The 12,097-nt window shown below is 34.5% G+C and overlaps 1 protein-coding gene across 1 annotated transcript; it reads right to left on the bottom strand.

The window, feature by feature from the left end:
- Positions 1-2,368: 2,368 nt before the first annotated feature.
- Positions 2,369-4,766, bottom strand: LOC121322040 (probable vesicular acetylcholine transporter-B). The gene has a single exon (XM_041261493.1). The coding sequence runs from the start codon at positions 4,257-4,259 to the stop codon at positions 2,697-2,699; it is 1,563 nt and encodes a 520-aa protein (XP_041117427.1). The 5' UTR covers positions 4,260-4,766; the 3' UTR covers positions 2,369-2,696.
- Positions 4,767-12,097: the final 7,331 nt, after the last annotated feature.

The following is a 12,097-nucleotide window of genomic DNA, read 5'->3' as shown; positions in this document are numbered from 1 at the left end:
ACAAAAGTATATCGTCCATACATAAGATTTTTTTTTTTTCCTGACAATCTTGTTCAGTTGTAAGGTATACATTTTGATGTTATTCTTCATCACACTATTGTACTTTATGATTGAATAGCATTCAAATGTATCGATGTGCGCTGTTGGTGTGTAATTAAAAGTTGCTTTTATGATTATGTACTGACAAAAAAGATTGCGGTGAAACGGAAAGAAAGCGTGTTTATCACTCACCTTAATCTAGTTAAACGTGGATGCTTTTAATAAACAGGATGTAGTAAAAAAATAGTGCCCGAAGACAAAGGCAAAATCATGTTCTCGTTTATTTCTGACCCAAGTGTTTTGTATTATTTTAATAATTCTAGTTTCATTTACCAAAATATGTGTTTTTTCTGTAGAGTTTTTAATTGTCCATATGCACTGATGCAGTTTAAATGCTATGTTATTATGCATACCATAGGGTTATGAACGGTAGAAACCATGATTTCAATAATGTACGACAATCCTACAGATCTAGTCCCCGGAGTTGAATAAATTGTGCAGGGAAGTTTTGTGTTTCTATAAAAATGAATACTCGCTTTGGAAAGGTACCCCTATACACGGACAGTTTGTGTTCCTTCCTCGTGGCTACAGTTTCTTTTCTAGTCATTGTTTGTAAATGTACAGTTATCATATATCATATATAATATATCTATATATTATATATATATATATATTATCTATATATATATATATATATATATATTTTCTAAAAGATTAAGACATTCTTGATGAAACTACATTGAAAACGGGCCTTTGAATGAGAACTTACTTATATGGTCTATGCAGTAACCATATTCATTATATACCCATATCGCTTATTATTTACCCATGTTTCACTAAAAAATGCCTTAATTTATAATTTATACATTGAATTAATGAAACATGAAGTTTCTTGATACTGTCTATTTCAATTATTATTCATGAATTGTAGTGAATTGTAATGGTAGATAAGGGGTGCATATTGTCATTAGTTTCTATTATATTAAACCGTGTAACAAAACTATTATTTTTTTTGTTCCTGGGTAGTAAGTGTTATTTCCTAATTGCTTATGCCTCAAAAGTATAGAAAATGGCTATTATTCCCAACAAACTTTGCTTTTGTGATCAGGACAGTGATATTTTGAAATATCACTATTTCCAATGGGAAAACGGGCAAATGTGTGTCTTTTCGTTCACATAAAGTAAAAAAAAAAACAACATATGAATCCAAATTAACATGTATTTATACTAAAGTAATACAAAAATGACTACAAAAGATTTAGAAGTGAGTAATTTTTCGAGATTTATGATTATACTGTAAATTTACCGTAAAAACAGCAAAGTTTGAACAAAAATTGTGTTACATAGTGTTATTAGCTCATCAGTGATATTATATGTATATTACATGATTCACTTAAAGGTTGTTTTGTGTGGACAATTTACACGCACACGCACACGCACACGCGCACACCCGCGCACGCGCACACGCGCGCGCGCGCGCACAAACACACACACACACACACACACACACACACACACACACACACACACAAATAGACCCCCCGTGCATTCAAAACAATTAAATAACCAATATGACTCTAAAATGGTTTTGGGAATATTATAAAAAATTATTATTAATAATAATTAATAATATTATTATATTATTATTTTATTTTATTATTAATAAATAATAATAATAACATTTCTACGTCATTTTTACGTGTTTATCTTTGAATGCATTTTAAAACCCAAATCTCAAGAAAAGGGCTTTTCCGAAAAAAAAAAAAAACAAAAAAACAAAAACGTTATCAATTTAGATTTTTAATAAATGTTGTTTTAAAATATCAGATGTAATGTTCCACGGTTCTGTGTACATATTTTTTATGCTTGGTGTTCTTCTGACTGCATGCCACATACATATCACTAATCAGATATTTTATTATTTACAATGTAAATCTGTACATCTGTACAACAAACACTTTATACAGTATCACCTTTAATTTTGACAAATGATATAACTTTAAAAATAGTAAATGCTGAACACTGGCACTGAAACTTCGGGGTTTCATGTATTAAGGTTAAGTAATCCTTGACGTTTCAGATATTAATGTGACATATTGCATTTGTGTCTTCTTCTAAATAACAGCACATATCAGGAAAGATGGTTAGAGAGCATAAATCATTCCTGTGGAAAAAAAATAAGCCATTCTTAATTATTTATAGTATGTATTATTTAGGACCCTGAATATGCAAGTGTGTGTGTTTTTGTGTGTGTGTGTGTGTGTGTGTGTGTGTGTGTGTGTGTGTGTGTGTGTGTGTGTGTGTGTGTGTGTGTGTATATATATATATATATATATATATATATATATATATATATATATATATATATATTATAATTTTATACAATAGCATGTACGTACACATCTTTGACCTTATAATAAACTTTGCACAATACTCAAATTAAACGTCGATGAATGAACGTTTTACTACAGACTTATTCAAATACGATAATTTGTTTTCATTGTTGTGTTACAGTTTTTAAGAAAAAATATACATTTGGAAGAAACTAGTTACACAATGATAAGGTTAGGTTAAGATTACATTCAACATTGGTACATAACATATGGCAAATACTGTTCCAACAGTGAGAATAAATGATGTTTGTATTTCAGTTCCTCTTAACTACATTCGGCTCCTGATGATTCCTCGTCTGAAATGGACTGTCCCTTAAAAGTGTCCATCTCATTCTGACCACCACACATGGTGTTACCAGCTGAACTGGCAAAACCTCTTTTTTTGGCATTGCGCTCTTCCAGCTTGATGGCATCATACAGTCCTGTATGTCCCTCTTCCAGAAGGACGTTTCTCTCAGAGTGAGAGGGTTTCATTTGGCTCACGTTTCTGAGGAAAAGGAGGGCAGGTGCATAAAGTACATTGACAAGGCCCATGCCCAGGTTTAACTGCACAAAGCCGTGTGTGTGTACAATCTGACCAGCCACTATGGGTCCCAGGGCGTAGGCAACAGAGTAAGAAATATCTGCAATAGCATAGATACTGCCATACACGGAGACATGACGTACATCTACTAAAAAGGCAAGAGTAGGTAAAAGGGCAGTGTCCACTAGGGCTATCCCAAAGCATATACCACACAGAGGGGCAATTAGTTCTCCAAAGTTCCTGCAGGCTGGTACAGTACACGAGCTTGCACCTATGATCACCATACCTATCGCCCCATAAAACCATTGGTAGTTGGGATATTCTGCAGCCAGTTTTACCGTGATAAAAACACCCAGGATATGAGGAAAGAAGGCAGGCAACCAGGTTAGCCCCATCTCCCATTTTGTGGCACCCATGGTCGTTTCCATCCAGTTGGCTATTGTGGGTTCCAAGAAAGCTAGTGGAATGTTGCAAACCGTTAGCGCTCCAGCCACAACAGCAATGTAGGGGTCTATCATGAGTTTGTAAATAGGGGTGCCCACCGGCATGTTCTCTCTAGTCCTGTTTGCGAACGGTTTTATGAAAACCAATAGTAATATGCCATCTATTAGAGAGATGAAAGCAAGCACTAGGAATGGGACTCGTTTCCCTACGAATTCGTACAAAATACCACCAAACGGAGGCGCCACCAGACTCCCGAAAGAAATGAATGCCAGAGCTATACCCAGGGCTTTACTTCTTTCGGACTCTTCGGTGTATGTATCAGCAATCATGGCAATTCCAGCTGTGTCGGCAAAGGCTGACCCAAGCCCCTGGAGACTTCTGGCTGCGAACAAGGTGGCATAGTTTTCAGCAAAGGCAAATATACAAGTAGAAAAAAACATTACAATAAGTCCTATAAAAAGTGGAATATCGTACCCGACTCTGTCTATGAATGTTCCGCTTAAGGGGTTAACTAGCAGCTGTAAAATGGCTTTAGATGCAAAGAGGACCCCTATTTGTAAATCTAAATTTTCTGTGGTAGTTTTATCATCACTTGTTATGTTAGAAAAAGAACTGGAGTTAATACCTGCAGGGTCTTCGACTGGATTAGTATCACCTTCTAGATAAGCAAGATAATCAGGTATAATGGGCACAATGACCATATAAAGCATATTGTCCAACAAGAGAGCAATGCAGACAATGAACAGAATAAGTCTTCTCTGTCTTTGGGGGTTCTGCATAGCAGTGCCTAACTGTTTAGTTCTCTCTGACCATTTCTCTGCAGCAGATTTAGCAACACCGCTCGTCCCTTCTGATGTCATGATTGCTCGTGCTTAAAGACAACTTTCTTCTTCAGCAAAATACAGATAGAATCCTTTATACAGCAATCTGAACCGCGCAAGAACAGCACTTTCTGTGCACTGATGTCAGATGTACTTATTTATTTGTTATGTTACCTGTTTTTTTGTTGATTTTCTTCATAGCACTCGTTTTTGTATTTTCTCGAAACAGTCTTGACTTCATACGCAGTCAATCAGTTCATCCTTGAATTGCATCGTATCCCGTCAGTGGCGGACTATCTTAAAAAAGTCTTGTTTCTGTTTTCTTCCAGTTTATCCCCTGGTCTGTGTATTCGCCATGTCCAGCAATTCCACGGCAGCAAGCTGTGATTGTCTGTTAAGTTAGAAGTCCTTGTAAAACTCGGCGTCTCTGCTTTCGAAATTCAAAACTTCTGCCACCTGTAACAGAGATTTGCTCTCATCGGAGATCTGCAATCCTGCTTTTGATGCCATTGCTCGAATTCACTTGCACGTTTCTAGATTCTTGATTCTTTTTTTCCCATAGGCTGTGACGCAGTGCTAGCTCTGGCCTCAGTGGCTCCTTAGCCATCTGCGTCTTAATGGTAATTTAGCACATGTCAAAACCTTGTCCAATAACAGAGCACAGTACAAACTAAACGTATTATTTAACTCCTAACTTCAAATGGTGGGTGACCATCAAAGTGAGTTTAATAGCTGAGTGACTGCTGAATACAGTATACCCCAATGTTCATCAGCTGTGTGAGAGATAGAGTATATATATATATATATATATATATATATATATATATATATATATATATATATATATATATATATATATATATATATATATATATATATATATATATATATATATATACGCCAAAATGTGTCTCATTCTATTCAAGAGTGCTGACAGTTAACATGTCTGTAAGCTAATTACTTACATGTTTATTGGAACTATTTTACGAAATGGTTTTTCATCCAAGGAACCTAAGTCAGTTGTCTTAAAACTCCGAGCACTAACAGAAATATACATGTAATTTCTATATCCGAATGGAAGGCAGCTGAAAGATCCTGTCAAAACATTTATTCTCTTTCAGCTTTTATATTTGCCTAGTTTGCAGTCAAGAAACGGTGTGGGTGACTTCTGGTTCCCGGTGTTTGACAGGTGATATAGCCTATTTCTAAATCGATTCTGTGTTTAAATGTAAGAGATGCAGTGCCAACTTAACTGTAACACAAAACCAAACCATTCAACCTTTCCCCTTATTAAATTGGGTTCTGTCTGCCAAGCAAACGATGTCTGTCTGTTTATCAATAAAGGCAAACTACGTGTTGTATTTTAACTCGCTGGGCAATCAAAGTCCACACTCTTCATCCAGATACATTTAATTTAACGGTTTGCATTATAATTGTAAACAGATTTAATTGCCAAACGTAATATTAACATTTGTCTAAATTTCTTAAATATTATTATATTATATTATTATAGTTATTATATCTATTATTATATTTCTTTTATTATTATATAATCGTAATAATACTTACAAGCCTCAAGGGAGTATACACATTGTATGTAGAGGAATTATAACTCACTTAATGTAGTATTATCAACATTTAAACCATGTGTTTTCAACATTTAAAACCATTATTTAAAGGACGGCTCATATCAAATCTAGATGTTAATATACATGGAAAGGTCGTACTGGAACCTCGGGTCTTAAGTGTGTGCTAATGATTGTAATTATTTACTCTGTCTATACATACCACTGAGTCACTGTAATCAATCACAGACTTTCTCGATGGCAGGAATATTTTGGGATAATAAATAATAAACCTAGCTTTACAGATACCAGCTGCCTTTAATGCAAGGTAAACAATATTACTTCAATGTATGCTTCTAAAGCGATTCACTGAGACCGCGTTCTTTTGACTGTTAGCTCATTTCTTAAAATACTAAACATGGATTTTTTTAATCGTGAAGTTTATACTTTGCGTAACAGCTTCTGCTTGCAAACGAAAGAGAGATGCATCACTAAAATTAAATAACGGTTTTCATGTTTTGGATTCCCATTGGGGATTTGTTTTTAAATGCATTTCTGCTAAGTCACCAGATATAACATGATTAATCCCCAAATATTTTAATAAAACTACCAACATGTCTATGCACATTGTTACACATATAATTTAGGCTATAAGAGACAAGACAACAATAACATACTTACAAGTATAAATACAATATCATCAGCAGCTTATAACAGTGGATAGACATAAAAACAGTTAAATAAATGCAATCTTCTTTTCTTTTGCAATACCGATAAACTGATTGTCTTTATACAAATGATAGGGCATTGTTGTCAATAAACAATGGTTAAATTCATAGCGTTTTTATATATATATATATATAATATATATATATTATATATTATATATATATTATATATCTGATACAATATATATATATATATATATATATTTTTTATTAGTTTTGATACAAACAAATTACATTGTTAGTAATTTATATTACGTTTTTGTTTCTATTCCCACAGAAAACGTTTTCGTATTATGGGCTTAAATACAGCACACATATTCTTGTGATAAGAAATGTATACGCGGTTGAATACTATTTAAATATTTTAATCTTTCATCAGCTTATTTGTCTAGCATGTCCACTTTTCAGTCAGCAGAACGCGTAATACATAATGCTTGGGGTATACTTGATTGTTGTAGTAGTTTTGCTGAATATTACTACTTACTGTATGCTCTAGAAAAACGTAGTTCCCGATATCCAGAACTGAAGATCAACTAAATTCTTGGAAGGACTTTTGGTGTTGAGTTTTCTTGTCAGTTTGCGACCTGTAAGATCAATTGGCTTCTATTCTTTGCATGCAATATTCATTTCAAACAGAGTGCATTAATTGGATGCCAGCATGCTGATTAACATCCTCGGTTCTGCTATAATTAATTCCATGTATAGTTTAATAGGCTACAGAAACCTAATGGATAGAGGTGGAAAGATTATTAATAGAATTAACCCGAGGAAATGCATGTCGATGCAATTGTCTAATTGATCACGTCGCATTTGACTGCAAAGTATTGTCACTGTGGACATGGCCCTGACAAAGTCTTCACCTTTTCCACAAGTAGATTTCAAGATAACCTGACTAGCTTTAAATAGTGCCTCCTGACACCCATTATACCAAGAACGAAATTCAATATCGTATTTTAATAGTTTACAACTAAACTACACTGGTTTTGATTTTGAATTTTTATTATCTGAACCATTTGTTTTTCTAAACATTAATAGATTGGATTACGTACATGTTATACTGACGACTATAATACCAATACTACTACAATACTAACAATACAGTGATACTTCTACTACCACTGCTACTACTACTACTACTACTACTACTACTACTACTACTACTAATAATAATAATAATAATAATAATAATAATAATAATAATAATAATAATAATAATTCCACAATCCTGGTTCAACAGATTCATGAACTGTGCTGGAATGCGTTATCAATTGTTAGATGCGTAAACTGAAGTTTCAGCATTATGTCTTGTGAACGGCTCATTCGGACTTCCTAGCATGCGTTACCAGCGCCATCTACTTGTTTCATTTGGTGTATGCACTTTCTTTGATATTTCACAATGATGGGACTAATATTTTATTTTATCCAATCACACCTACACATTTCACAGTTACCCATCCCTCTCTAATCTTCTTGTCATTTACTATAGATATGGTATATACGTTTTGCAATTCGGGTTTCTTCAAATACAGTATGTAACTTCTAACTTCTCTGAATTCCAGTTGTTAATTGTGAACAATTCATCAAGAATAATTTGTATATTTTACATTGTCACCTGGTATAAGATTTAAAAAAAAAACGCTTTTGTCTTTTGTAATGTTTGGTGGTGGCATAGTATATGATTCAGATATGTTTACATCTCCTTATTTCCGTTGGAATAACCTGGGAAACCCCTTTCTAATGTAAACACCTCCACATTCTGAAAGTCCAGTGTAAAGTCAAGGGACAAATATGTTTGTTTTTACTTCGTTAGAACCAACTGTGAAAGTGCACTGAATTAGTTGTAGTGGCAGCCTCATAAAATTGCGCCACACCCTTACATGTATAATAGTCACATGTTGCAAATGTAACTCTCTAGATAGTCTTTAGCAAGTAGTCTAGTATGATGGGTGTTCTGTGTATACATGTTGAATTTGGATTAAAGTTCAGTTTGGAAGAATAGACTGGCTTTTAAATGCACCTTGCTTGGTCAGGAGAGGTTAGCGCTAATCAAGTGCATGCAAGCAAGATGAAGGGTTGTTTCAGTTAACTACGTGTGTGTGTGTGTGTGTGTGTGTGTGGGGGGGGGGGGGGTGTTTGTGCATGAGGGGTGTGTGTGTGTGGGGCAGGAGGCGGGGGGGGGGTAAGGAATTTACTTACCTCAGAATGCAATGTACTCCAGAGTACCTCCTCATCCTGCTGACCCGTTGTGTCCCTGCCCACAAGCTGAGGTCCTCCGACACTGGCCTGCTTGTTATCACCAAGCAAAAGTGCACCACACTTGGACGCCGCTCATTCAGCTCCATGGCTCTGACTCTTTGGAACTCTTTCCCAGGTATGGTACGTGATGCTCCCACTGTTGCTTGCTTTAAATCAGCTCTCAAGTCCCACTGTTCTCTTTTGCTTTCCATGCTCTTTAAGCCTGATATCTGCTATTAGCTTCTGTCTTGCTGCTTCTATTTGATATATTATGCTACTATCATGTATTATGCACTTTCCACTGTATGTAATGTACTATTTTATGTATTATGCACTTTCCACTGTATTTAGTGTGCTATTTTTACTGTATATCATGTATTATGCATTTCTCTGTATTTGAAGTATTATGGATTTTCTTGTATGTAATGCATCTTGTAAAGTGCTTTGTGACGGTGTTCCACTATGAAAGGAACTATACAAAATAAAGATTGATTGAAAGATTGATTGATATAATACATTCCAATGCATTACCATGTGTTTGTTATGATTTATTAAACTGATATGCTTTTCCTGTGGTAATCCTTTATAAGGGACCTACAAGGTACAAACCCCATGATTTACAAGTCCTGTTCAACAACTGTAAGATGTTTCACTAATCACATTAAAACAGAATTATGACTTCATTGTTGTATTCCATCTCCACAATATATTTCTTGTGGGTTTAAGAACAGAAAATGATCTGGGGGTGAGAGGAATGTTCACAGTAGAACATGTACATCTATGCATTTGAATGCCATGATTTACAAAGCAGCAAATCCACTAGATGTCACCATTTATCCAAGGCAACGGTCTGAATTAGAAAAAGCAAGTTGTAGTCACTGTTAGGTTTTAACTGAAAAGTGACACAAGAACTGTTCAGTCAAAACATTTTGACATCATATCTCAAATAGTTGAATCTTTACAAAAATCATCACATGTCATTTTTATTAAAACAAAAGTGCGTAACTGTATCAATCAGAGAGATCGGTGTTTATTTTAAAATGTATAACCTATTTGTGGTTATTGTTTTTTTTTTTTTTTTGTACTAGGTCTATCCATTCCTTACATTTTAAAATGGCCTGAAATTAAATTCTCTCATCATTTTCCACTTCTTGTCACATTCTTTGTTCTAATTTTAATGGATGCTTAGTGTATTTAAGCAGGTTCTGGGTCAAAAAGAAAAACATGGTCTGGTCAGCCAGAAATCAGAAGTCTAGTTATAGACATTCCTATACTATAAAGCTTTGAACAAGCTCTCCCTAATAACCCAAAGCTATGGTCCCAGTAGTTGTTTTATTCAACAGAAATTCTTCACTCTGCTATTAAACTTACTGCTGGTAATCCCACTCGCAGTAAGGTGTATCGTCTTGTCCAAAAACATATCTGTAGTAATTGCTTAGTATTCTTTATAGAAAACAGTATTTACAAAACACTTAAAACATATAGATGCCTGTTGATGAAAATGGTAGAAGGTAGCTCTGGAGGATATTAATGTGTTTATTTGTATGAATGAATTCAAATAACTAAATAAAAATGTCCCCATTAAAAAAGAACAAACAAACAAACAAACAAACCATTATTATAACATGAATGTCATTTCCTATCTCCCACAGCTACATGACGTCACAAACTGATGCCAATGGGTATTTATCATTTTCTGTAATGGTATTCTCTAATCTGTTTTTATGTCCATTAAAAATATTATTGTGTTGCCTCTTTCACCTCAAAGACAAGGTCACAAGTACCCAAGCTACCATCATACTTGGACCTGACTATCAGGAGATCAAACTCTTGTCCTGATTTTCTCCTCTGAGCTGATTTGATACCAGGCTCTGGAGATATAAGATCATCATTATAATCTTGTACCAGTCAAGCCATACATTTCAACAGCAGCTCTAAATCCCATGCAATCAATGGCCAGAATGACACTTTAAACCTAAGAATTAAAGCCCTTGCTGCTTTTAAATGATTTTTTTTAATGGAGATTTTGTTTGTGATTTGAATTTCTATGTAAAAAAAAAAAAGAATCTTAACTATGAATGTATAAAAGCAAGACTTTATGTTTCATGCTTTGTTTGTTGTTCGTTCGTTATAGCCTATTTCAAAATATGTGTTTTGCAGTGCTTGTGTTACATGTAGCTTCTGTTATGTCATCTAAATAGAGTTTAGAGCTCTAAATAGTATATGCTTTTATGTGTGCTGCGTATTACATATTGAATTTAGGTTGAAGTTCAGTTTTGATGAACAGATGCTTTGAAATGCACCTCGTCTGGTAAGGAGAGTTTAGCTCTAATCTCAAATGTAGTATGCATAGCTCATAAACAAAACTGATAGAATGTTCTAGCTCAAAATGTATTTACACACTATAAGCGGTTATATTTAAGCATACAAACACTAAAGCCAAGGTAATAATGTACCATGCTATTAATTCTGCATGTTATTGTAGAAAAATAAATGGCACGTTGAGTGTATTTAACATGGAAAAGCCAAATGCAAAACTAGATTAAAGTCTATAATCCTTGTTGCTGAATTAACTGTAGGTAAGTGACAGGGATTATAACATAATCTTCTGTATGTTCAATTTCACTAATGGGTCCATGCAGTAGCAGCTACCCACAATGTGAAAAATGTCATAATCTGATATTTTGAATTCAAAATTAGAGCTATCATTATGATGAAAAAGTTGATCATCATAACATTATTACAGCATAATAATAAGCATTGAAATGTTGTAATATATAGATGGACACAAGTACAGAGAGACAGACATCCCTGCATCGCTCCAGAATCTGAAATTCTCAATAACTTGATAAGTAATGGAAACACTAAGTGGATAAGTGGAAATGTGTGACGTACATACATACAACCGCCACTACTATATCTCTTTGCAGTGGAATTCGTCAAGCAACTACCAAAACAGTCATAAAACGTCATCCCTCGAGTGGAAACAGATGCCAGTTCTTTTTAAGTTTAATCAAGGAACATATCGTTAGAATTTGAGACTCTAAAGATGATAATACAACTTCGGTAAGGAATAAGACCAGGCATTTAGTCAGCTATGTCTTTTTAGTTGTGTGTTTACTTCTCTTAAATGTCAGTTGCAATGCACTGCAATCACAGTGAATTTTACACGCAACTCCTGTTAAATACATTCTTACTTTTATGTGTACTCCATGTTGGCTAACCATTTTGATAAAGCAGTTTCAGCTGCAGACACAAAATCTGTTTCTCCATTTTTACATTTGTAATGTGAGTCTGTGGCAATGTCATTAGTTGGGTACAGGTGTAGGAGTGAGGGAGTGCGGTGCGC

Source organism: Polyodon spathula, chromosome 10 (genome assembly GCF_017654505.1).
Source record: "Polyodon spathula isolate WHYD16114869_AA chromosome 10, ASM1765450v1, whole genome shotgun sequence".
NCBI classification, from domain to species: domain Eukaryota; kingdom Metazoa; phylum Chordata; class Actinopteri; order Acipenseriformes; family Polyodontidae; genus Polyodon; species Polyodon spathula.
The sequence above is the reverse complement of the archived record's forward strand: the minus strand, read 5'-3'. Positions and strand labels throughout refer to the sequence as shown.

Excerpts from the sequence above, each read along its gene's own strand:
- LOC121322040 (XM_041261493.1), bottom strand. The coding sequence starts at position 4,259 with ATGACATCAGAAGGGACGAGCGGTGTTGCTAAATCTGCTGCAGAGAAA.